Below are 26,249 nucleotides of genomic sequence, written 5' to 3'. Positions count from 1 at the left end.
ACCTCTTGTGATCTACTAGTTATTCTAATACAAATGTATTTCATAAACTAGGTGTACACAATAGCTCCTTATGCAATTTATTCCGACAATACATTCAATTACAGAGAAGTGTAAGGCATATTTCTACTCCATTTAGGAATTATAGATAATCTAGGACTACCAACTCTCATCCAAATGTTGCAAGCTCCCTTATTCCATTAGCTAACATTTGCCATTTCAGTCTAAATGACGCTGACATTTAGCTGGCTAAGATAGCGAGGCCTAGCAAGAGTCAAATATATGGCTACCGGATAGCGATGAGACATCTGCTGTACATGGCAGCTAGCTAGCTAGCAAACAAACTCACCTTGATATGTATTCTTAAGTTTTTTTCGACGTGTTTGCTGTGGAAAGTGTATTAACGTTGGGTTTGCACAGCTCACATGTGAACACATAAGTATTTTTGGTGGAATTGGTTAGTTTCATAAATGTGCTTAAGTGTGGCCACAGTGTTTCTGTGTCGTTTTGGTCCTGGTCCATACTGTACTGCGACTCGTACCAAACAGTTTGTGTATTACAGAAGAAGACGCGCAACTGAGAGAGGTGCAACCAAGAGGAAAGATGGGGGTGGTAGGGCAGGTTGAAGTCCAGGGGCTGGAATAATAATGAAATTCCTTTTTATTTGCTGTGTGATTATTTCTTTTTGGGTGAGTAGTGAGTAGGCAAAAAAATAATTGTTTAACTACCACCAAGCTACAGCCAAATGTAGTTAAACTAATAGTTGAGCTACATGTAGTGGAACTACTCCCCAACACTGAGTTTATACTATATGCGAATATAGTTGTTATATTGTCTTTTTTTTGGCAGATCTGAGGTTGTTAATCTTTTGAAATTTGTTGTCAGTCATTCAGTAGTTGTTATGTAAACATTAAACACATGTATCAGTTCCTGTCATGCCTGATACATCAATAATCTGTTCTTTGAAGATAATGGCCTTGTTCTAAAATGTAAGTGGGACCACTCTCTCCAAGGCATTAACAATGAGTGAAAAATGTACTTCATTGAAGTTAACATCCAGCCATTTCCCCCTCTGCATTTACAAGCTTCCCATTACAATTGCTGGAAAGGTTACTAAACCTGCCATAATTATGTAACATGACTGCAAGAACAGATTATAACAGATTGAAAATAATTATTTTCAATTATATATCAATATTGATTAATATTGTACTTGCATGTGATAATCATACTTAATAATATGATGTGATAGTATTACTGTATATTGAGATGTGATAATAATAACCCATATAATAACCCACATAGTTAACATGAAATGAAGCTATTGATGCCTGATTATTTCTCAACCTGTCATTGCTCATTACTTGAGACATCATAATGAAAGTGTATTTGGAATGCCTTTATCATACGCCACATCTTTCCTCTCTGGCTGCCTGACCTTGATTTCAGGAATGGGGAGTTTTTAATGTAAGCTAACACTATTGTTGTGGGAGCTGCCCTCAGATAGGTATAACAGGAAGGAAATGATAGCAGTGTAGGCAGCCAACAGAAGGCCTATACCACTTCCCTAGTGCAGACAACATGTCTGTCTGCCTGTCTGCCTGCCTGTCTGCCTGTCGGTATGTCAGTCTCTCTGGATGCTTGTAAAATGATACTGCAGTAAAAGGTGTTAACTATTTTTTCATTTGCTTTACTTTAGCGTTTTGCTGAGCTTATCCTATAACAAGACATCAATCCAATTAGGAGTGAATTATAGGGCTGTATAGTGAGAGAGTTGATACTGTATGTGATGTTACTATAGGAAACTGCAAGAAATGTTACAGGATTGATATGTTCAAAGGTCTGTACGATCATACGTGAATTGTGTGCCATGAACAAGACATACAGTACAAAAATGACCCCTCTATACTCTTCTATTCATGGCACCAAATACTTTAATTAGTGAACCAGTCCTGAGAGAAAATTAGGTGCATGCTCATATAGTCCTACTGCACATTACACATACAGTGACTCCAAATGTTTTCAATGGCAGCAATAGTCTGCATTGTCTTGGAGCAGTGGGAAATTCAACTGGGAATGTCCCTGGTAAATACTTGGACACTTTTCTAGGTAACTTATCAGAGCCCAAAAAAAGGCAGGAAGCTTTCTCTCCAAATAAACGTATCAAAGTAAACTCATTAACTGAGCATCCCTCAACAGGGCAGAGGTGGCATTAGCAGTAGCTAATGAGTACATTTCCTGCATGCACACCCTCCACTTCCTTTCTGGCACCGTTGGATGTAGGTCTTCACAGAACAAAAACTACATGTCTGTCTGACCAATACAATAGGATGGAGGCCAAACATGTGAGGGTAGAGAGAGGAAAACAGAGAGAATAAAAGTTTCCAGAGTAGGGGGGAAATCCCAGAGTGATCTCTCGCATCCTCTTGGATTCCGGGAAAGGTGGAACTGAGTGTTGGGGGTATAATGTATATATAGGGGCACAGAGCACAGAGAACAGTATCATTTCATAGTCTGGATAAGACAAGACACACATACACATTTACCTGCTGTAGAACAATATAAACTCGCAATGGTAAGTACAGAAAAAATACCTAATTAAATCATTTGTGTTATAAGTGATAAACAAATATATATTTGTGAGTGCAAATATGTGTGTCTGCCTGTGTCTGCCAGTCTTTCAAATTATTTGATATTGATTATGATTATTGATATTGATTATGATTATTTCTCAAACAAATATATTTTGTATATCTGCAGGACTTTTGCTTTGGATTACAGCAAGGCCATGGAGCCAGCATCACTTTATGGATCTCTCTTTCCCTTCTTTACTCAAGTAAGCAAATCTCATTCTAAAGACCTAAAGACTGTACACAATACAAAGAAAAGATAACGCACCTGATTAGGCTGATGAAATCATTATGCCTTCATCATGTGTATCACAGACTGCTAATATGCATGTTTTATTATCCCTCAGTGCTGTGCATGTGGAGCAATGTGGAGGGTTGGTCCTACCATTACTCCAACACCACCATGGACTGGCAGACTGCTAGAACGTGGTGCCAAGACCACTACACTGACATGGTGGCCATCCAGAACCAGGAGGAGATCTCCCACCTGAACAGCATACTCCCCAGGCAGGACAAGTACTACTGGATAGGGATCCGCAAGGTCCAGGGTGTGTGGACCTGGGTGGGGACCAACAAGGCTCTGACGGCCGAGGCAGAGAACTGGGCTGCCATGGAACCCAACAACGTGAAGAACAATGAGGACTGTGTGGAGATGTACATCAAGAGGCAGAAGGACAACGGGAAGTGGAACGACGAGTCATGCAAAAAGGAGAAGACGGCTCTGTGCTACACAGGTGAGTGGGTGGTGTTAAGGGAAGAGAAGAGCATTTCTCAAGTCTCACACTTAGTTTTTCTGTCAAAGAGTCCTTGAAGCTACAGTATAACACATGAAAAAAAAAGTATGACACATGTATGATTTTGATGGTTTAAATGAAACCTTCCTCTCCTGTGTCTAGCCTCATGTCAGAGTGACTCCTGTTACCATGGAGAGTGTGTAGAGACCATCAACAGACACCAGTGTGCATGCTTTGAGGGCTTCTATGGCGAGAAGTGTGAGAACGGTAAGAAAGCACAGTCATGTAATCTCAGTATATTTTCAATATGCTTTTAATGTATACAGTATATGGACCTATGTCATTGTTCTATCAAAGGTCAAAGTCTGAGCCAGTTTTTTCCATTTTTGTTTGCAGTTGTGCAGTGTAAGAAAGAGGAAGTCACTGTTCCTGCCAAAGCCAATGTTAGTTGCTCTCACCCCAACGGGGATTTCGCTTATGACTCTACATGCCAGTACTCCTGTGAGGAGGGTTACCAGCTGAGCAGCTCAGGAACTCTACGATGCACCGCCTCTGAATACTGGTCAGAACAGCCTCCCACCTGTGAATGTAAGTTAACCACAGCTTCAGGAGCAAGAACAACAAATGAGTATAATTATTTCATAGAAAAGTATTGATGTTTTATTTCAGTTAGACAATTTGAACAATTTCAGTGCTGTGTATTGTACTGTATACCTTCTTGGGTTATCTTAGTGCATTAATAACGTGTTCTGTATCCTTCTCCCGTCTCCCCAGTGAAGAAATGCAGTCAGCTGCATATTCCTGTGAGGGGCTCCATGGACTGCTCCCATCCTCTGGGTGCGTTCAGCTACCTGTCAACCTGTGCCTTCAGCTGTGAGGAGGGCTATGTGCTGGTGGCCTCCAGCTCTCCTAACCTGCAGTGTGGAGCCTCAGGAAGCTGGAACGACTCACAGCCTCAATGTGCAGGTACGGCCCGGGATGTATTCTATAGTTAATACCCCATTTCGACAACAACACAAACCACACTGCAGTTGTTGTTAAAATGTCCAACAATATCCATTTGAGTAAATATCAGTTTAGAAATGTGTATGGGACAGGTATAATTTTGCAGGTCTGTAAAAATCAGTTCAATCAAATCCCTGAATTGAAACGTTAAAGACCTCACCCTTGACTTTCCTCCTGGTTCCGTGTCTGTCCTGTAGCCGTACACTGCCCCGCTCTTCAAGACCCAGAGGATGGTTCTATGGCCTGTGGAGAAGACATGGAGATGCGCTTCAGCTTCGGATACAGCTGCAGCTTCAGCTGTGCGGAGGGCTTTCGCCTGCAAGGGGCGAGCACAGTGTCGTGCACAGCTGCAGCTACGTGGAGCGACAAGACGCCACGCTGTGAAGGTAAGGAGGATGTACTTTAGGAAGCTTTATACTTTAACATCTTGAAAATAGTCATCATTTACTGTGTCTGTTGGATTGCTGTGAATGCAGACTGCTGCACTGGTTAACTGTTGTGCTCTCTGTGTGTTTGTCCATCAGCTATCAGGTGCATGGAGCCAATGAGAGGAGCTCACCTGCACACTGAGTGTGACGGAACTCCTGACGAGTTTTGGCCCACCTCCACCTGCAGGTTCAGCTGTGATGCAGGCTTTCAGCTGCACGGTGCAGACAGCATACAATGCACAGGGGCGGGAGAATGGAATACAGACACACCCACCTGTACAGGTACAGTAACACACCTGTGCTATATGTCTGAGCTCATACCAAATCCCATAGAAATACTCTAATCATCACTTTAATAATTTCAACTGCAATACTTTTAATATCGATGGGAATTTAATATCGATGGGTATTGATGTTTTATTTCAGTTAGACAATTTGAACAATTTCAGTGCTGTGTATTGTACTGTATACCTTCTTGGGTCATCTTAGTGCATTAATAATGTGTTCTGTATCCTTCTCCCATCTCCCCAGTGAAGAAATGCAGTCAGCTGCATATTCCTGTGAGGGGCTCCATGGACTGCTCCCATCCTCTGGGTGCGTTCAGCTACCTGTCAACCTGTGCCTTCAGCTGTGAGGAGGGCTATGTGCTGGTGGCCTCCAGCTCTCCTAACCTGCAGTGTGGAGCCTCAGGAAGCTGGAACGACTCACAGCCTCAATGTGCAGGTACGGCCCGGGATGTATTCTATAGTTAATACCCCATTTCGACAACAACACAAACCACACTGCAGTTGTTGTTAAAATGTCCAACAATATCCATTTGAGTAAATATCAGTTTAGAAATGTGTATGGGACAGGTATAGTTTTGCAGGTCTGTAAAAATCAGTTCAATCAAATCCCTGAATTGAAACGTTAAAGACCTCACCCTTGACTTTCCTCCTGGTTCCGTGTCTGTCCTGTAGCCGTACACTGCCCCGCTCTTCAAGACCCAGAGGATGGTTCTATGGCCTGTGGAGAAGACATGGAGATGCGCTTCAGCTTCGGATACAGCTGCAGCTTCAGCTGTGCGGAGGGCTTTCGCCTGCAAGGGGCGAGCACAGTGTCGTGCACAGCTGCAGCTACGTGGAGCGACAAGACGCCACGCTGTGAAGGTAAGGAGGATGTACTTTAGGAAGCTTTATACTTTAACATCTTGAAAATAGTCATCATTTACTGTGTCTGTTGGATTGCTGTGAATGCAGACTGCTGCACTGGTTAACTGTTGTGCTCTCTGTGTGTTTGTCCATCAGCTATCAGGTGCATGGAGCCAATGAGAGGAGCTCACCTGCACACTGAGTGTGACGGAACTCCTGACGAGTTTTGGCCCACCTCCACCTGCAGGTTCAGCTGTGATGCAGGCTTTCAGCTGCACGGTGCAGACAGCATACAATGCACAGGGGCGGGAGAATGGAATACAGACACACCCACCTGTACAGGTACAGTAACACACCTGTGCTATATGTCTGAGCTCATACCAAATCCCATAGAAATACTCTAATCATCACTTTAATAATTTCAACTGCAATACTTTTAATATCGATGGGAATTTAATATCGATGGGTATTGATGTTTTATTTCAGTTAGACAATTTGAACAATTTCAGTGCTGTGTATTGTACTGTATACCTTCTTGGGTCATCTTAGTGCATTAATAATGTGTTCTGTATCCTTCTCCCATCTCCCCAGTGAAGAAATGCAGTCAGCTGCATATTCCTGTGAGGGGCTCCATGGACTGCTCCCATCCTCTGGGTGCGTTCAGCTACCTGTCAACCTGTGCCTTCAGCTGTGAGGAGGGCTATGTGCTGGTGGCCTCCAGCTCTCCTAACCTGCAGTGTGGAGCCTCAGGAAGCTGGAACGACTCACAGCCTCAATGTGCAGGTACGGCCCGGGATGTATTCTATAGTTAATACCCCATTTCGACAACAACACAAACCACACTGCAGTTGTTGTTAATATCGATGGGAATATTTAAAATCTCAGATTTAAAAAATCAGATTTAAGACATGTTGTATCTTTTGATGGAGTCTTTTGGGATAGATCTTGACCTCTCTGTGTTGTTCCTTTATCAGCTCTGCAGTGCCCCCCTCCCGAGGTTCCTCTGGGGGGTCAGGTCAGCTGTGTGGCCCCCTCTCTCTCTGGTGGGACCCCCCATCCTTGGGGCTCTGTCTGCACCTTCAGCTGTGATGAAGGCTATGACCACCAGGGGGCCTTGAGTACAGAGTGCATTGGGTCAGGAGAATGGAGCGCTGTCACCCCCACCTGCACAGGTATGTTATGTTATGTATGTTATGTTACACCTGAGCTGAATGTTCGCATGTGTTTCAGTGTCACTATGATAGTAGGTTAAAGACCCTCTCTTTCCCTTTCTCTCTCTCTCTATCTCTCTCTCTCTCCCTCTCTCTCTCTCAAGTGGTGAGATGCCCCTTGCTTCAGCCTCCAGTCAACGGCTATATCAACTGTTCCTTCAATGCCTCTGATGAGCTCATATACGGATCGGAATGCTCCTTCACATGTGACCAACGGCACACTGTACACGGACCTGAGGTTGTGACCTGCAACCACTACGGCAACTGGACCGGAGAGGTGCCAGTGTGCAAAGGTAAAGAATGGAAGAGTCTCAGAATAAAAACATTAGCATTTCTGTGAGCTCAGTATTCAACCAACAGATCCAGTTCTCGCAAATGTTTGACTGTTTCTCCTTATTCCCACAGCTTTACCTGAGCCTCTCTTCAACCCCACTACCATGGGTCTGGCAGCAGGGGGCACTGCATCTTTATCCGGCCTGTTTCTGGCTGCATGGCTGCTGAAACGACTGAAACAGAACGGTAAGCAGAAATGCCTCGCCTCTCCACTCCACTCTACCACTCTCTAATTATGAGTAATTATTTAAGAATAAGCAGTCTTTTTTAGACAGACACCATTTATTGATTAGATAAAAAAAAAGAAAATTTTGCCTAATTTATGATTACTATATTAATGATCATAGTCATCAATGTGTCCTTTCTTTGCCTCCCTCCAGGTAAACACTTTGATCTGAACAGGTGAGTTTCATTCATGTTTATCGTAATGATAAATCTGTTTATTTAATTCACATTTCATTGTGTTCAATAGTGAAACTCACCCTTCTCTCTCTTTGTTGTCTTTCAGTACCTGGGACATAGAGGAACATCCACAGTCCTACAAGAACAGCATTGACAGCCTCATTTAGTGAACAACCAACAAACCACTGGTGAATATACACATGATGATGACAACAACAACAACAAAATCAACAACAACAACAACAGTCTACTGAATCGCCTTATGATGAGGTGGAGGTTGAGGTGGAGATGGCATGTCTTCCTGAGTAGGACAACAGACTAGTTCTGTTTTCTGACTCTGGGAGAGAGATGATACATGAGACCATACTGAGTGTGAAAATACTCAGAATAGATTATGAGTGACCTACATGCATGTTTTTCTCCCTAAGGGATTTTCATTTTGAACACATTGTTCTACAACCAGCTGACTGTGATGGTAGATGACTGTAATGTATATGGCTGATTCTTCAATAAAAGAATCAGAAAATAAAACTGTGAAAAGCAATATATTTCCTATAATTATTTTATATATTAATTTCTAAACCTATGTGTATGTGATTGCAGTTTTCAATGCATATCAAAGCGTGTTTTTTATCAAATAAAACTTTTCAATACTGACATCTGTGGTCATGCATGATATTGATATTTGATATTTAGCGTCCAATACTCTGTTTATACAATACCAGTCAAAAGTTTGGACACACCTTCTCATTCAATGGTTTTTCTTTATTTTGATTATTTTCTACATTGTAGATTAATATTGAAGACATCAAAACTATAAGGGAACACATATGGAATTATGTAGTAAACAAAAAAGTGTTAAACAAACCAGAACATGTTTTATATTTTAGATTCTTCAAAGTAGCCACCTTTTGCTTTGATGACAGCTTTGCACACTCTTGGCAAGGTGTGTCCAAACTTTTGACTGGTACTGTATATATCAATTGAAAATAGTTCACGGATATTCAAATGTACCAAAAATAGAATCTGATACCACATATCATTATAGACATTATAGTCAACGGGCCTGTGATGTTTTCAGGTAGTGTAGTAATACTACAATCCTGCCAGAGACAGGACCATTCCACAGGAGTTGGACACGGGCACACCTCTCAACACCTGACACAATGGTACAATCCATACTGTCAGCACTGCCGTCTGTTTCAATCTGTTACGAGACTGGCCTGTTTCAATGACTCAGGTCTTTTAGAGGTCGTGTCTGGGTCATTTTAACATACACATCCATCTCCTCTCGTGACCTGTCCCTCTTCTAAGTGGTGGGTTGTTGTGAGTGGTTATATAACACTTTGAGGTATGCTGTGCTCCTTGATGGGGTTAGGGTTAGGGTTAGGGTTATATCCATTGTGTGTTTCCCTGAACTTAAGGCAACCTCTCTCTGTCAGCAACATGGAAGTGGCAGTTGAAATAGATCACCTCAGGGTGAAGGTGTTCCCACCAGCAGTAGGCTACTTGGGCTCTGTGGTACTGTTGGTGGTACTGGTACTGTATGTGCTGTTTCATTACACTACAGGAGCCTTATGCATATCCGCCTCCGGGGAAATAATGGACACTACAATCACAACGGCTTGAAATAGAAATGAACTGTGGATACATACAGTAGCTTACAGTAGCTCATCAAAGGCATCTTAGGCTCCAGCAGTCATCATCATCATAATCAACAACAGCAACAATAACAACAACAAAGACAACAATAACAAACATAATAATGTAAAGGGTAAAACTGGGAAATATATAAAATGGATATGCCCATAAATGGATATGCCCATAAAACCTCATTTACCCTTATTCTCTATACCGTTGGGCGGGCATTTCCAAAAGGACAGGACAAATAAACAGTCACTCATTCAGTCATCACACACCATTCTCTATAATGTAAAGTAAACTCTGAAGCATCCAGGTATTATATCCAGGGCTCAATGGCTAAAGGATTGCATGGGTACATTGACTACAGATAGGAATCAGTAGCGGTATAAAAAACTGTTGCGCAGCCCAAGCCAGACACCATTTTCTACCTAGCTGAGACCAACACCACATTTCTCACTCACTAACAGCACCAGAGAAACACAGCTCCAGATATGGTAAGTCTCTGATGGGAGCTCTTACTCTCTTCAAGCGTGGCTGTCCTGACCATAGACTTATGAATAGTAGGTTGTTTTGCGTTTCTGAGTATACTGAGTTGATAATGCTGTAACAAGAAACTCAACATGAGATAGAGTTCTTACTGTACTGTACTGTATATTACTGTATTGATCTTATTAAAGAAAAGTGTGTTGATTTCTAATGCTCTTCACATACAGACTCAGGGAGTCTATGGACCCTTCTTGAGACAAACACTACCAGTGACTGTGAAGTGGATCCTGATCATAGTCCTCATCGGTATGTATGTACTGTGTCATACTCAATGGAGGCTGGTGAAGTTAGAATTCAGAGGACTGGCTCATTGTAATACATGGAATGGAATAGGGATTCTGTTCCATGCATTACAATGAGCCCATCCTCTGATTTCTACCTTCACCAGCCTCCTGTGATTACACTGTACCTTCAGATATCTGACAGTATTACTTGAGAATGGAGGGATGCATTTAAAAAAAATGAAATAAGATGGAATTATGCAAAATGCTAACAATGAAATTCATTTCCGACCCAACATAGGTGGTTCCATGTGTGGAGGTGCAATGGGTTGGACATATCATTACTCCAATATAACCATGAACTGGATCAAGACCAGAGAATGGTGCCAGACCGAATACACAGACATGGTGGCCATTCAAAACCAGGAGGAAAACGATTACCTTGTTTCCTTGTTGCCCAACAGAACTCAGACTCCATATTACTGGATCGGAATCCATAAAACGGACACTGGAAACTGGACCTGGATTGGAAACAACGGAACATGGGTTGGCAACACGTCATGGGCACTCAACGAACCCAACAATGTCAAAAATGAGTATTGTGTTGAGATTATTATCAACAAACAGACTAACAGAGGGAAGTGGAATGACGAACCATGTAACAGGGCAAAATCCCCAGTTTGTTATAGAGGTGAGGGACGTAAAATGTTAATACAAAGTCTATAAAATACATTATAGATTAAATAACAGACCACCATTGATCAAATGCACTGCATAGATATTGCATTATGTATCCTACGTACAGGGGAGGCTGATGGGGGTAGAAATCGGAGGACGGGCTGATTGTAATGTATAGAATGATATGAGGAATGGTTACTTATTCCGTTCCAAGCATTACAATGAGCCGAGCCTATCCTCCAATTTCTACCTCCACCAGCCTCCACTGACGATGTTCATGATGCATTTTTCTCTCACAGTCCAATGCAATCAAACATCATGCAACGGTCACGGGAAATGCTTGGAGACCATCAACAACATTACCTGTCGCTGTGATCCTGGGTTTGAGGGACACAGGTGCCAAACAGGTGAGCATTGTTAATAGTGTAGGTAGGGTACTCCCAGGTCTACTAGGGGGTGGTGAGTTTCTACAGATACAGTACTGCTAGACCAATACTCTACTTTTGTTTGGCTCCACAACACCTGTAGACACAGAAGAGGGAGGCTGGTGGAGGTAGAAATCGGAGGACGGGCTCATTGTAATGGAATGAAATGAGAAATGGTATCAATAGTCCTCTGATTTAGAAAGAAAGAAAGACTGTTTATTTGCCATGCAATCAATTCACATCAATTGTTGGACTGGGTCTTTTTGCACACACCCCCCCAGAGACAACACACGTGCACACCCCCCCAGGGGGAACAGAGCGCTGGGCTCTGGGTCAGCCAAGTCAGCGCCCCTGGAGCAATTCGGGGTTAAGTGCCTTGCTCAAGGGCACAACGGCAGTGGTAGGGACCTGGATATGATGCCAGCAACCCTCCAGTCACCAGCTCACATCCAGATCCCTCCTGGAGCGGGGATCAAACCAGCAACCTTCCGATTGCTGGCCGGCCTCTTTTACCTCCAGGCTACCTGCCGCCCCTTTTCTACCTCCACCAGCCTCCCATGACACAGAGGTGTGTCTCTCAGTGAAATATAGATGTTTTACTCATGATCTAAGTTCTCCAATCACAGACCTCGCTCGCTCTTTACAGCAGTAACCTGTGGGGAGCCAATCACACCACGGAATGGCAGGGTGAGCTGTTCTGGTCTCCATGGAAACATCTCCTTTGCTTCCTCCTGTAACTTCCTGTGTCTAGAGGATTATAAACTGTCTGGACCAACAGAGGTCAGGTGTAACTCCTCTGGGATGTGGGATCCCAAGGAGCCGCTTTGCAAAGGTATGTCTCTCTAAGCTATTTCTCCCTCTCTATCTGATCAAATCTCAGTAAATACTGCACGATTCCCTCTGTGGTGCTACGTTGTATATGCTCCAGTTTAAGACAAGCTGCGATGCAGGCTTTCAGCTGCAGGGTGCAGCCAGCATACAGTGCACAGGGGCGGGAGGGAGGATTGCAGACACACCCACCTGCACAGGTACTGTGATCAGTCGATTAGTTCAGTCAGGTGTGATAGCACCAGGGTGGGACAACAACTCTGGCTCTCCGGGCCCAGGAGTATCATTTCTCTAGATACTGTGTGCAGCATATACAACAGGGGAGGCTGGTGGAGGTAGAAATCAGAGGACGGGCTGATTGTAATGTATAGAATGATATGAGGAATGGTTCCTTATTCCGTTCCAAGCAATACAATGAGCTGAGCCTATCCTCCAATTTCTACCTCCACCAGCCTCCACTGATGATGTTCATGATGCATTTTTCTCTCACAGTCCAATGCAATCAAACATCATGCAACGGTCACGGGAAATGCTTGGAGACCATCAACAACATTACCTGTCGCTGTGATCCTGGGTTTGAGGGACACAGGTGCCAAACAGGTGAGCATTGTTAATAGTGTAGGTAGGGTACTCCCAGGTCTACTAGGGGGTGGTGAGTTTCTACAGATACAGTGCTGCTAGACCAATACTCTACTTTTGTTTGGCTCCACAACACCTGTAGACACAGAAGAGGGAGGCTGGTGGAGGTAGAAATCGGAGGACGGGCTCATTGTAATGGAACAAAATGAGAAATGGTATCAATAGTCCTCTGATTTCTACCTCCACCAGCCTCCCATGACACAGAGGTGTGTCTCTCAGTGAAATATAGATGTTTTACTCATGATCGAAGTTCTCCAATCACAGACCTCGCTCGCTCTTTACAGCAGTAACCTGTGGGGAGCCAATCACACCACGGAATGGCAGGGTGAGCTGTTCTGGTCTCCATGGAAACATCTCCTTTGCTTCCTCCTGTAACTTCCTGTGTCTAGAGGATTATAAACTGTCTGGACCAACAGAGGTCAGGTGTAACTCCTCTGGGATGTGGGATCCCAAGGAGCCGCTTTGCAAAGGTATGTCTCTCTAAGCTATTTCTACCTCTCTATCTGATCAAATCTCAGTAAATACTGCACGATTCCCTCTGTGGTGCTACGTTGTATATGCTCCAGTTTAAGACAAGCTGCGATGCAGGCTTTCAGCTGCAGGGTGCAGCCAGCATACAGTGCACAGGGGCGGGAGGGAGGATTGCAGACACACCCACCTGCACAGGTACTGTGATCAGTCGATTAGTTCAGTCAGGTGTGATAGCACCAGGGTGGGACAACAACTCTGGCTCTCCAGGCCCAGGAGTATCATTTCTCTAGATACTGTGTGCAGCATATACAACAGGGGAGGCTGGTGGAGGTAGAAATCAGAGGACGGGCTCATTGTAATGCATGGGATGGAATGAGGAGTGTTATCAAACATGGGGGTACGAGAGCATTGATGTGAGAAACAGATAATCTCCCACTATAATCAGTTTGGGTGTCCTAATCAGCCACCGTCTGTCAAAAGGCTCTGTGCGGGTCAAGGCTCTCATTCATGTTAATGAATAATGAACCATCAGGACAGAATGTCAATAATGAAAGGGGGCTTTTGTTTTGCTTGCATTCTCACACTGTCTCAGTCACCTCTCACTTAACCTCTGACCTCTGCAGATGAGGGTCACCATGACTCCAACATCTGCTTCCCCTGTTTCCTGGGGTTATAACACATTCTCCTTTCCAACTAGGTTTGACATGTGGATAAATGTGGTCCAGACTGATATTTTTGGGCAGGCATAATGACAAGTAACCTCAGGTAAAGTCCTGACTAGTGCTACACTCAAACCTGTGTTTGCCCCTAAAGCTGTGGAATGTGCCTCGCTGTCCAAGCTTGATGATGGATCCCTGAACTGCTCAGGAGGGAAACACACTTTCAACTTTACGTGTCGGTTTAGATGTGCAGCAGAGTTCCTCCTGCTGGGGCCACGAGAGGTCACCTGTGGCAGGGATGGTGCCTGGAGTGGGCCAAGGCCAGTTTGTGCAGGTGAATAAATCCTCATTATCGTTACCCTCATCAGTTACTGTTGCTTACAGTACAAAGTCATGGTGTTACAGCCAGTGGAGGCTGGTGGAGGTAGAAATCGGAGGACGGGTTCATTGTAATGCATGGAATGGAATGAGGAATGGTATCAATGGTATCAAGTTACAATGAGTCCGTCCTACAATTTCTGCCTCTAACAGCCTCCCCTGTGTTACACAGTAGGCATAGGTGTCTCAGAGGAGCCAGAGCTAGACTACACTTGCTCTGTTGTTTTTGTTAAAGTGCTGAAACGGTCATATATTTGACTCTATGTCACTCTCTAAATTCATGTGAATGCGGCTAACCATGACATCAGTGAAGAGAAAGAGAAGCTGTTTCTGTGATGGTTGTCTGCCCGGAACCGTTGAACCTGTGGTGTCATCTGTCCTCAGGGTACAAGCACCTTCTAATGGCTCTGTGTGGCGGTGGAGTCCTCTCAGCCCCCTGTTGCATCTGTTTCTGTTTCACACATTGCAGAAAAAGTAAGTCTGGTGGTTGCAGTCCTATTTGGAAATTGTCTATTTAAAGTATACCAAAGAGGATATTATACATAGTGTACTGTACATGATAAGCAACATTTATCATTATCTTGTACACTATACAATAATGTGCAATGTGTCATTGGAATTTCTGTTTTCTTTTGACCTTCCTACTGTTCCTCACAGGAAAGAAACTTGCCCAACCAAGGTGAGTTGATTTCTGGATTTTTGCTTCTAAGCGTCACCTCTGTACATTTGTTGCAATGAAATTGCAGTGTTATTACCATTGATATTCTGTCTCTGTCATTCTGTCGCTCTCGTTACAAAGGGAACCAGAGGACGGGGGGACTCAATCGAATGACACCAGAGATGGCTGAAGGACCACTGAAACCTCATTTATACTTAATTTTTTAATATGATATAATATCAATAATCTACCTATTGTATTAATATGTATGGATCAGTCACTGTCTTACAGTATTAGGGTTTAGGGAAAAAACTAAGTGCATGTTTGTATAACAAAAGAAAAAGAAAAAGCTACACCCTCTTGAACTGAGCGTAACTGAGGAAGTGAGAGTGATTGTACGCCCAAATTAGACAACTTAAATAGTCACACCCAACAGGTGCACGAAATCATGCGCAACCAATCATCAATCAATAGGTGTAATGGCAATCCTACAATGTTGTATGACATACTAGAGATCACAATATCATTTAATGTTACAGTAACAAATGAAGTGCGTGTGTGTGTGTGTGTGTGTGTGTGTGTGAGTGTGTGTGTGTGTGTGTGTGTGTGTGTGTGTGTGTGTGTGTGTGTGTGTGTGTGTGTGTGTGTCCAACCGGAGCATTTGTGAGTACAGGAAAACAAGGAAATGTTTTCTTATATCTCATTGTAGAATGTGGTGGAGCATTGTATTGCCATAATGCATTATTTGTGTAATTTGTGAATAAAAACAAGTAACAAATCCATATCTGTACATGAATATGCCAGTGTGTGTGTGTGTGTGTGTGTGTGTGTGTGTGTGTGTGTGTGGCTTTTCACTGTCCTGGTGCCCCGCTGGTGGAATGAGCTTCCCACAACGATCAGGACTACAGAGCCACTTCCGATCTTCCACCTCTTCAAGCTACATCTTAACAGTCCCTCCTAAAGACCGCTTCACCCGCACTACCCCCCCTATACTAACCCTAACCCTGAAACCTCTTCTCTACTGGCATTACGACTGCCAATGGCCCCTGGTGTGAGCCTTGATTATTTTGTCTTATGATGACTGTTGGACAGATGATTCACTTACTGTCACTTTGCATAAAGGCGTCTGCTAAATGCCATAAATGTAAAAAAAAATGTAAATGTGTGTGTGTGTGTGTGTGTGTGTGTGTGTCTGTGTTCTTAACAGACAGCAGCAGGTCATTGTGATACTCTCAGTGAGTGTCTATATTGCAAAACCAAGTCTTGACTCATCCTCAGAAAGGAAATGAATTCCTAGATGCGAGAGTATGCAGTGAAACACCTCATTTGGTCAGCCTCACTGATTACTGTTGAAGAGGTAAGATTCTACGCTACACATGAACTATACGTAATTACCATGCATTTATCATGCATTAACACGGTCAACAGTTAACATGATTGTTTGTGTATTTCAGATGCTTCAGGGGTCAAACCATCTTAGACAGAGCCCACTCAGCAGGCTGCTACTGGTTGTATTTATCACAATCAGCCATGGTAAGATGGAGCAGCTTCACATTTATCATGCCCAGAAACAACCTGGCTATAGATAGATACTCCCATTACAATGCAGAAATGTATTGGTCTGTGTACGTTTTATTGTTTTTTAATGCTATTTTAGGGTTAGGGTTATGAATACTGAAGCACTTTGCTCTTACTTTTCTATCATTATAACTCCATTTTGACTACTGTAAGTAAATCTTTTACCACTGACCTCAGACTTAAGCATTGAGAGAGGTGTTCAGGCGTGGACCTACCACTCCAGCATCTCCCCAAACCGGAACTGGTACTCAGCCCGCGAGTGGTGCCGGGACTACTACACGGACATGGTGGCTATCCAGAACCAGGGGGAGATAGAGTACCTCAACACCATGCTCCCCAAGAACAACAACTACTACTGGATTGGCATCCGCAAGGTGGGGGAAGTATGGACCTGGGTGGGGACCAATAAGACCCTGACCAAGGAGGCAGAGAACTGGGCCACCGGGGAGCCCAATAACAAAGGGGCCGGCGACCAGGACTGTGTGGAGATCTACATCAAGAGGAAACGTGACACAACCAAGTGGAATGACGCGAGCTGCAGCTTACAGAAAGGAGCCCTCTGTTACACAGGTAGAGAAGCACTGACTGAGGTGTGGTTAGAACTGTGTGTGTGTGTGTATGTGTGTCTGTGTGTGTGTGCGTGTGCATGCACGTGTGTGCGTTTATGATTGTGTGTGTGTTTGATTGTGTGTGTGTGTGGGTGTGTATGTGTTTTTTAAATCCTATGTTAACTCTCTCTCTGTGTAGCCTCTTGCTCAGAGAAGGCCTGCAGTGTTCATGCAGAGTGTGTGGAGACCATAGGGAACTACACTTGCCAATGCTACCCTGGTTTCCAGGGCCCGCGGTGTGAGGAGGGTGAGTTAGCCACATCCCATCCCGTTCCTGCAGAATGCTCACATAACTAAGGCCTAAGCCAATATATAGAAAATCTCCCTTTTTTTATATGGAGGTCAACCAAAACTGTTTTACGGAGTTGGAATCTATACATACTGTATGTGGATCTGTTGTCAGTAAGTTTTCTCTCTATCTTCCTCTCAGCTGTTGCGTGTGAGGCCATTATAGAGCCAGAGCAGGGGTCAGTGTACTGTGGCCATTCTTATGGAACGTTCAGTTTCAACTCATCCTGCCAATTCCACTGTGCCCGTGGGTACCGGCTGGCGGGGGCACCGGGACTACTCTGCCAGGCCACTGGGTTCTGGGACCACCCTACCCCTCTATGCCAAGGTATGAGAAGTAGGACGTTATCTAAGTCCACCCTTTGACTTGAGGTCTTGACCAGCAGAAAGGTTTTGGTTGATGTGTTGATTTGACTGTAAACAGCATTTTCCTTACCACTCCTCAGTTGAACAGTGTCCAGCGTTGCACAGTGCCCCCAGAGGAGGGAGCATGAATTGCAGCAACCCCATCGCCGGCCTGAATAGTTACAACTCTACCTGTGAGTTCAGGTGTGACAAGGGATTTGAGCTGAGAGGGCCTGGAAGGATTCGTTGTGACCATACTGGGCAGTGGACAGGCAACGCTCCCATCTGTGAGGGTATGTATCACTACAGTACCTGAGGTTTCTTGTTGAAAGCCAGGTTAGAGTAAAACATGAATAATGTAATAGTATACAGCTTTCATTCTAATATTGACAAGACAACATGACAGTATGTGAATGAACATGTTGCCACAACGTCTCATTTGACCTTCTATTGTGAAAATAAAACTCTCAAACGGTCACTTTCTCTGTAACATCCTGTTTTGCGAGCGATTACAGACTGTTTGTTAACCCAGTTACAGTTATAGTGACCAACATCCTTTCCTCTGATAGAGCCAAGCCTTATCTGAAGCATGTTGCCATGGCAAGTCACTTCCTGTTCAGACTGACCAGCATAGTCATGTTGGTTGATACTGTGGTTGACACCTTTGTTTTAATTACAGACCTCTACTTTAAACAATTTAACCTATGAAGCATTCCGATGTTACAGTTTGTCCTACATTCAACCCCCCTTCTGGAGACATCATGTCCCCACTTGTGAAATAGTTCTGAAACTTGCTTAAGCAACATATACTATTTCTCATGTTTCATTTCTTCTTTGCATGCAACATCCTGTGTAGTGTGCAAATACAACACACCCATCTAGAAGAGATATTTGTGGTGAAAGTTTTGGAGAAGGGAAACCAGTTAAGAGAAAGACAATCAAACCAGGAGATACAGAAATAGCCACATAAATGATGCAGTATTAGGGCTTCATATCTAAACCTGTTGACATGTGACATCATCTTCTTCTCTTTCATGTCATATACGTACACCCCCACCACCACCACCATCATCATCATCATTATCATCTTCATCATCATCATCATCTCACATCCCTGTTCTCTCCCTGTCCTCTGTCCCAGTGGTGCTAGTGATAGAGCCCAGTACGGTGATAGAGCCAAGCCTTATCTGAGCCATGCCGAGTCACTTCCTGTTCAGACTGACCAGCATAGTCATGTTTGTCATCATTTTACATCACAATACTTGACATTTGACAAATAATATCATGTTGCCTGCATTTGAATGCGGATGAACAGTCATTGTCTGTCAAATAATAATATAAGTTATTTAGCTAATGCTTTTAGCCAAAGCAATTTACATTGCAGTGAGTGCAGGAATCGAATGCACAACCGTAGCATTGTTAGCACCATACTCTACCTACAAATATGTCATCATAATCGTCTATGATAGGGCTGGTATTCACTTGTCATATGGCATAATGCTTATGACAGACTCAAAGTAGAATTCAAGTGAAGTATATTCCACCTTGTTTAGCAAGCCCTAACCATTAACTTAATTTACAATGGGGACATTTGTCATGGCCTGCCATTATGTGATAGCAGCATTCCTACACATGCTGAGTGATGCTTGTATCTGTCCTCTATCCCAGTGGTGAGATGCTCCCCCCTCTCCCCTCCTGTCAGGGGGAACATGACGTGTGTGGACCCCTTGGGAGCCTTCTCCTCCTTCTCCTCCTGTGGGTTCACCTGTGAGGAGGGCTACTCTCTGACAGGAGACCACACACTCACCTGTCTGACCACTGGTCAATGGACCAAACACACACCGACATGTGAAGGTGAGGTAAAACACATGTTTCTGTAGGTTTTTATTTATCCCTCTGAGTTACACTAAATATGACAGTTTATTTAAGCATAAATGAACATTTAAATTATCAGATAAAAGAAGTATCCACTATGAAACATTATTCTTGTTGTTTTTTTGGTAGTGGTACGGTGTAACCCCCTAAACACTCCCCCTCACGCCTCCTCCTTGCGCTGCCGGGACCCTGTAGAGGAGTTCAGTTATGGTTCCACCTGCACCCTGGAGTGTGAGGAGGGTTTTTTCCTGAATGGAAGTAACTCTACCCACTGCACCTCCCAGGGCAACTGGAGCCACGCCCTTCCTGTTTGTCAGGGTAATAGGGCTTCATATCTAAACCTGTTGACATGTTTCATCATCTTCTTCTCTTTCATGTCATATATGTACACCACCACCATCACCACCATCATCATCATCATTATCATCTTCATCTTCATCTTCATCATCATCATCATCATCATCATCATCATCATCTCACATCCCTGTTTTCTCCCTGTCCTCTATCCCAGCGGTGAGGTGCTCTCCCCTCTCCCCTCCTGTCAGGGGGAACATGACGTGTGTGGACCCCCTGGGAGCCTTCTCCTCCTTCTCCTCCTGTGGGTTCACCTGTGAGGAGGGCTACTCTCTGACAGGAGACCACACACTCACCTGTCTGCCCACTGGTCAATGGACCAAACACACACCTACATGTGAAGGTGAGGTAAAACACATGTTTCTGTAGGTTTTTATTTATCCCTCTGAATTATGTCGTGGAATTTAAATAATGGTATTTTGAAATAACATACCGTTAACCTGGGCTGTTGATTCATTCAAAGACTTTATTCACAGAGAATACAAAGCCGTTCAAATTTGCAGTTGACCCCGAGTTTTCGTCTGTCACCTGTCTTTATAGACTTTTACACAGGTCAACGCCTTCTATTCAACGTACCTCTGTTCTTGTTTACTTGCACCAATAACATTCAAGAATTACATTTCGTCATCCAGGGAGCTACTCCCACCTGACCTGGCGCTGGTCAGTCTGTTGAAAGATTGATTGGCCCAGGCTGTTTACAAAAGCCATCTGTCCTGGCTGTTTACAACTGTGTTTATTACTCACTTATCTTGTCTTTTGATCACTCTATCCTGTTTCTGCAGCTTTGATCCATTGTATTCATACCCTCTAGTCAACCATGGAACATTATTCTTGTTGTTTTTTTGGCAGTGGTACGGTGTAACCCCCTAAACACTCCCCCTCACGCCTCCTCCTTGCGCTGCCGGGACCCTGTGGAGGAGTTCAGTTATGGTTCCACCTGCACCCTGGAGTGTGAGGAGGGTTTTTTCCTGAGTGGAACTAACTCTACCCACTGCACCTCCCAGGGCAACTGGAGCCACGCCCTTCCTGTCTGTCAGGGTAATAGGGCTTCATATCTAAACCTGTTGACATGTTTCATCATCTTCTTCTCTTTCATGTCATATATGTACACCACCACCATCACCACCATCATCATCATCATTATCATCTTCATCTTCATCTTCATCTTCATCTTCATCATCATCATCATCATCATCTCACATCCCTGTTTTCTCCCTGTCCTCTATCCCAGCGGTGACATGCTCCCCCCTCTCCCCTCCTGTCAGGGGGAACATGACGTGTGTGGACCCCCTGGGAGCCTTCTCCTCCTTCTCCTCCTGTGGGTTCACCTGTGAGGAGGGCTACTCTCTGACAGGAGACCACACACTCACCTGTCTGACCACTGGTCAATGGACCAAACACACACCGACATGTGAAGGTGAGGTAAAACACATGTTTCTGTAGGTTTTTATTTATCCCTCTGAGTTACACTAAATATAACAGTTTATTATAAGCATAAGTGAACATTTAAATCATCAGATAAAAGAAGTATTCACTATGGAACATTATTCTTGTTGTTTTTTTGGCAGTGGTACGGTGTAACCCCCTAAACACTCCCCCTCACGCCTCCTCCTTGCGCTGCCGGGACCCTGTGGAGGAGTTCAGTTATGGTTCCACCTGCACCCTGGAGTGTGAGGAGGGTTTTTTCCTGAGTGGAACTAACTCTACCCACTGCACCTCCCAGGGCAACTGGAGCCACGCCCTTCCTGTCTGTCAGGGTAATAGGGCTTCATATCTAAACCTGTTGACATGTTTCATCATCTTCTTCTCTTTCATGTCATATATGTACACCACCACCATCACCACCATCATTATCTTCATCTTCATCATCATCATCATCATCATCTCATATCCCTGTTTTCTCCCTGTCCTCTATCCCAGTGGTGAGATGCTCCCCCCTCTCCCCTCCTGTCAGGGGGAACATGACGTGTGTGGACCCCCTGGGAGCCTTCTCCTCCTTCTCCTCCTGTGGGTTCACCTGTGAGGAGGGCTACTCTCTGACAGGAGACCACACACTCACCTGTCTGCCCACTGGTCAATGGACCAAACACACACCGACATGTGAAGGTGAGGTAAAACACATGTTTCTGTAGGTTTTTATTTATCCCTCTGAGTTACACTAAATATGACAGTTTATTATAAGCATAAGTGAACATTTAAATCATCAGATAAAAGAAGTATTCACTATGGAACATTATTCTTGTTGTTTTTTTGGCAGTGGTACGGTGTAACCCCCTAAACGCTCCCCCTCACGCCTCCTCCTTGCGCTGCCGGGACCCTGTGGAGGAGTTCAGTTATGGTTCCACCTGCACCCTGGAGTGTGAGGAAGGTTTTTTCCTGAGTGGAACTAACTCTACCCACTGCACCTCCCAGGGCAACTGGAGCCATGCCCTTCCTGTCTGTCAGGGTAAGACTTACTGCCATCAGAGTTAGTCATGCATCAACACTTTACACTGTAATCAACAGCTTTGCTTTGGGATTATTTTACACAGTAAACGTGATATCCTTGACCCCTCGCTATCCTTTTCTTCAGCTCGCCAGTGCAACAGCATATCCAGTCCCCCTCATGGCACTTTGTCCTGTTCCCAACCCCATGGTGGTCGGTTCCTCTTTGGTTCCAGGTGCGAGGTCTCCTGTGAAGAGGGGTTCCTGCTGAACGGGGTGGCTGATACAGAGTGCACCTCCTTGGGCACGTGGAGCAGGAGCACCCCCCTTTGTCTGGGTAACCGTGGTTGAAACCTCCCCTTAAATTATAGAACAGCTAGGGTAACCCTTCACACCATATGGGGACATACCCCACCTACTGGGCAGTCACAAAGGTTTACATTATAGTGATGGAGGACACAGCTTTAAATCCACATATACACATTTATCAGACAAAGTATCAATCAATCAAACCATTCATCAATTAACAGAAATACATAATCCATTAATTATTACTGTACAATTGCTCAGATTCTCTAATAAATTCCTCCTCGCCTCTTTGCTTTGAAATGAATGTACATGATAACATTAATTTTGTATTTTATGGCTATCCACAGCACGTGAATGCCCTCTGCTGGTGAAACCTCACTCAGGCTGGACAAACTGCACCCATCCTTACTCCCCCTTCAGTTACAGCTCCCAGTGCCACCTCGGATGCAATGCCGGTTACTTGCTGCAAGGAGCTGCCACAATGCAATGTAACTCATCAGGGGTCTGGAGCCAAGAGTCACCCACCTGTCAAGGTGAGAGCACAGACTCGGACAAACCATCATGACATTACAACATCCATTTCAATAATATGATCACTGAGTTTGTCACTCTGATCTCCCCTGCAGTGGTCCAGTGTGAGGCCCTGTCCTCCTCACCCCCCCCTCTCTCCATGAACTGCTCACACCCCCTGGGGAACTTCAGCTTCCACTCCCTGTGCCTCTTCACCTGTGGGGAGGGGTACACTCTCAATGAGACGGGGGCACTAACATGCTCCTCAGAGGGGCTTTGGAGTAAACAAGTGCCCACTTGCAAAGGTAACATGTATTCCTTCTATACTGGCTCATAGTTTATATTGTATCACATCATATAATGTTATAGCATGTAAGTCAAATTGTGTTGAAGTCAGTTGAACAGCACTCCCAACCAAATCTCATCTGCTTATGGTATACAGTATGATGCCTTTGTTTTTGTTTGTTTTTTAACTTATTTGTATTGTTCAATGTCAGCATACGGGTACTTCACGAATGATGATGTTGAAAGATGCCTTTGTTTAGTTTGTGTTCTAAACCTGGTGGTATGGTGACTGTGGTGTGTTCCAGAGGAGGAGATGTCGGTGGGGACTGGGATGTTGATGTATGCTGCAGTGGGGGCTGGCTCCTCTGCTGCTGTCCTCCTACTGGTGGGCCTGGTTATGCTGGCCGTTAAACAGCTGACAAAGAAAGGTGAGAGAAGTAGACAGTTCTGTATGTTTACGTAGGCTACACTCTTACATAGGCTACACTCCCCAAAGAAAATGTAACTAGAACCATATACAGTACGGTTCTTTAACCTGTCCCTTTATGGTTCGAGGTAGAACCCTCTGTAAAGGGTTCTACCTAGAACCCTTTTATCTCTTAAGGGTTCTACCTGCACCAGATGTTTGTTGTTGTCTGTTGCATCATAATGCTTACTCATGTTCTTCCACACACACAGGTGCCATGGACCGTGATGACTTTGGTGGGGGAGAGAAAGAAAATCCTGCTTTTGAGTTATGAGTTTTATATACAGTACCAGTCAAAAGTTTGGACACACCTTCTCATTCAATGGTTTTTCTTTATTTTTTAAAATTATTTTCTACATTGTAGATTAATATTGAAGACATCAGAACTATGAAGGAACACATATGGAATTATGTAGTAAACTAAAAAGTGTTAAACAAACCAGAATATGTTTTATATTTTAGATTCTTCAAAGTAGCCACCTTTTGCTTTGATGACAGCTTTGCACACTCTTGGCAAGGTGTGTCCTTGCCAACTTTTGACTGGTACTGTATGTGTCTGATTACATACTTTATGTTCTTGTGCAATACGGTTTTGCAGTAAGTATTGGATATTGATTTAAATGAGTCGATTGTTTTTTGTGTGTATTTGACTATAGCCCAACACAGTTACTTTTATCCTACATGTAGTTAAACATAGATTTGTTTTTAATATGTAGCTTGTTGTCTGTAAGAATGGCTTATTGCTTTCTCTAATAAATCATAGAGCTCTTATCATATTCATCTGGACTAATGTTTTTGTCCATGAACCAATACTGGAATCATGCATTTCAGACACAAAACCACTGGTTTACTATCATGTCATAATGTTAGTTTAAAAAGAGAAGATTTTTTTTCAATATCTTCACCTGTCTGCTTGGGTCAAAAAACAAAACCTACAATACCTCCCTTTTGGCAGTCCAGTAAGTGACACCCCCCTTCCACACACACACACACACACACACACACACACACACACACACACACACACACACACACACACACACACACACACACACACACACACACACACACACACACACACACACACACACACACACACACACACACACACACACACACACTCCCTCAAGCCTGGCTCCAGCCTCCCCCATTCCCTCAAGCCTTGCTCCAGCCTCCCAGCCTCACTGCCTGCATCACCCCTCTCTCACCCTGCATGGACACCTAAAGCTGTGGGGTCAATAGATAAAGATGGCACATATACTGGAAGCTTGCCAAACTATTGCAAAGTGTCAATCTGGCACATTCACTGGCCTGTCCTCTACTGTGACTGACTGGAGAGGTGATCCATTATCTGATTCTTATGTGCCAGTGGGTACCAGGAATGAGGTCAATTACATTTCAGCTCCATCAAGTCAGGACATTGTGTTGAAATTAGTCCCAGACAGCTCACTGCAGATTTTACATTTTCTGTGATCTATGTGACAAGATTGGGAGATATTTGGACACATTTGGTAGGCCTATACTTGACAATCACGAAAAGATGGGTTTCGATCTTGACACAGAATTATTTATGTTGAGAGTCAACCTTTGCTTGCAATGGTCTGCTTGTAAATATGAATATATGAAATGATCCAGTAGAGATTCTTCTACAACGCGAGCGCATCTGTCTTCGCGCTGAAACAGCGTGACGCCAATTATAACGGTTAAAAGACAGAGGGTTTGTGGCCTACGGTTGGCAAGAGAGGTGCAATAAATAACCGATCCGTTGACGGGCAACCGTTTGGCTACAGTCAGAATAATAATGAGGTTATTGCTGCCCGCTGTGACCGTATGATATCCGTTTGATTATTTTTCCTCATCTCACTGGACACTGCTGGCAACCGCGCCTAGGCGTGCCAAGTGCGCAGTGGAGAGACGCGCGTGCTCTGGTCTGCAGGTGAAGCGTTTGCGCAGTTTGGATTGCAAATTTACCTGATTTGATTATCAATCTATATTTATGAAAATGATAAGGTGGATGCTCTTTACCTAATGCTTTTATGCACAAAACTTACGCACTAAATCTGAATTCTGCCAGATTGCACGCAGACGCGCACGCACGCACACACACACACACACACACACACACACACACACACACACACACACACACACACACACACACACACACACACACACACACACACACATACA

The 26,249-nt window shown here is 44.0% G+C and overlaps 3 protein-coding genes across 3 annotated transcripts; all 3 read left to right on the top strand.

Annotated features, from left to right (window-relative positions):
- Positions 1-2,506: 2,506 nt before the first annotated feature.
- On the top strand, positions 2,507-8,527 carry LOC310806216 (E-selectin-like). Its single transcript, XM_083672258.1, has 17 exons — positions 2,507-2,572; positions 2,758-2,833; positions 2,975-3,361; positions 3,524-3,628; positions 3,758-3,949; positions 4,136-4,327; positions 4,564-4,752; positions 4,891-5,076; positions 5,326-5,517; positions 5,754-5,942; positions 6,081-6,266; positions 6,516-6,707; positions 6,899-7,096; positions 7,240-7,428; positions 7,541-7,654; positions 7,849-7,870; positions 7,977-8,527. Exons 1-17 carry the CDS (start codon positions 2,570-2,572, stop codon positions 8,035-8,037), a joined length of 2,673 nt encoding a protein of 890 aa, XP_083528384.1. The 5' UTR covers positions 2,507-2,569; the 3' UTR covers positions 8,038-8,527.
- A 2,111-nt stretch (positions 8,528-10,638) lies between these two features.
- Positions 10,639-15,749, top strand: LOC310806291 (E-selectin; the record flags this gene model as incomplete). Its single annotated transcript, XM_083672343.1, has 9 exons — positions 10,639-10,939; positions 11,259-11,366; positions 12,031-12,216; positions 12,705-12,812; positions 13,136-13,321; positions 14,136-14,315; positions 14,744-14,833; positions 15,017-15,038; positions 15,159-15,749. 9 exons carry the CDS (start codon positions 10,639-10,641, stop codon positions 15,205-15,207), a joined length of 1,230 nt encoding a protein of 409 aa, XP_083528469.1. The 3' UTR covers positions 15,208-15,749.
- Positions 15,750-16,314: 565 nt separating this feature from the next.
- Positions 16,315-24,730, top strand: selp (selectin P; the record flags this gene model as incomplete). Its single annotated transcript, XM_083672342.1, has 19 exons — positions 16,315-16,374; positions 16,472-16,550; positions 16,773-17,165; positions 17,343-17,450; positions 17,634-17,819; positions 17,938-18,129; positions 19,505-19,690; positions 19,841-20,029; positions 20,223-20,408; positions 20,915-21,103; positions 21,297-21,482; positions 21,634-21,822; positions 21,986-22,171; positions 22,323-22,511; positions 22,638-22,826; positions 23,146-23,331; positions 23,425-23,613; positions 23,899-24,021; positions 24,272-24,730. 19 exons carry the CDS (start codon positions 16,315-16,317, stop codon positions 24,331-24,333), a joined length of 3,267 nt encoding a protein of 1,088 aa, XP_083528468.1. The 3' UTR covers positions 24,334-24,730.
- Between the last annotated feature and the right edge of the window lie 1,519 nt (positions 24,731-26,249).

Source organism: Argentina silus (assembly GCF_951799395.1).
Source record: "Argentina silus genome assembly, chromosome: 6".
NCBI classification, from domain to species: domain Eukaryota; kingdom Metazoa; phylum Chordata; class Actinopteri; order Argentiniformes; family Argentinidae; genus Argentina; species Argentina silus.
This window is presented reverse-complemented; position numbering and strand designations above follow the sequence as displayed.

Bases quoted from the DNA above. Each gene is read 5' to 3' on its own strand.
- LOC310806216 (XM_083672258.1), top strand. The intron at 6,267-6,515 runs GTACAGTAACAC...CCATCTCCCCAG, and splicing joins AGACACACCCACCTGTACAG to TGAAGAAATGCAGTCAGCTG. The intron at 6,708-6,898 runs GTACGGCCCGGG...TTCCTTTATCAG, and splicing joins CTCACAGCCTCAATGTGCAG to CTCTGCAGTGCCCCCCTCCC.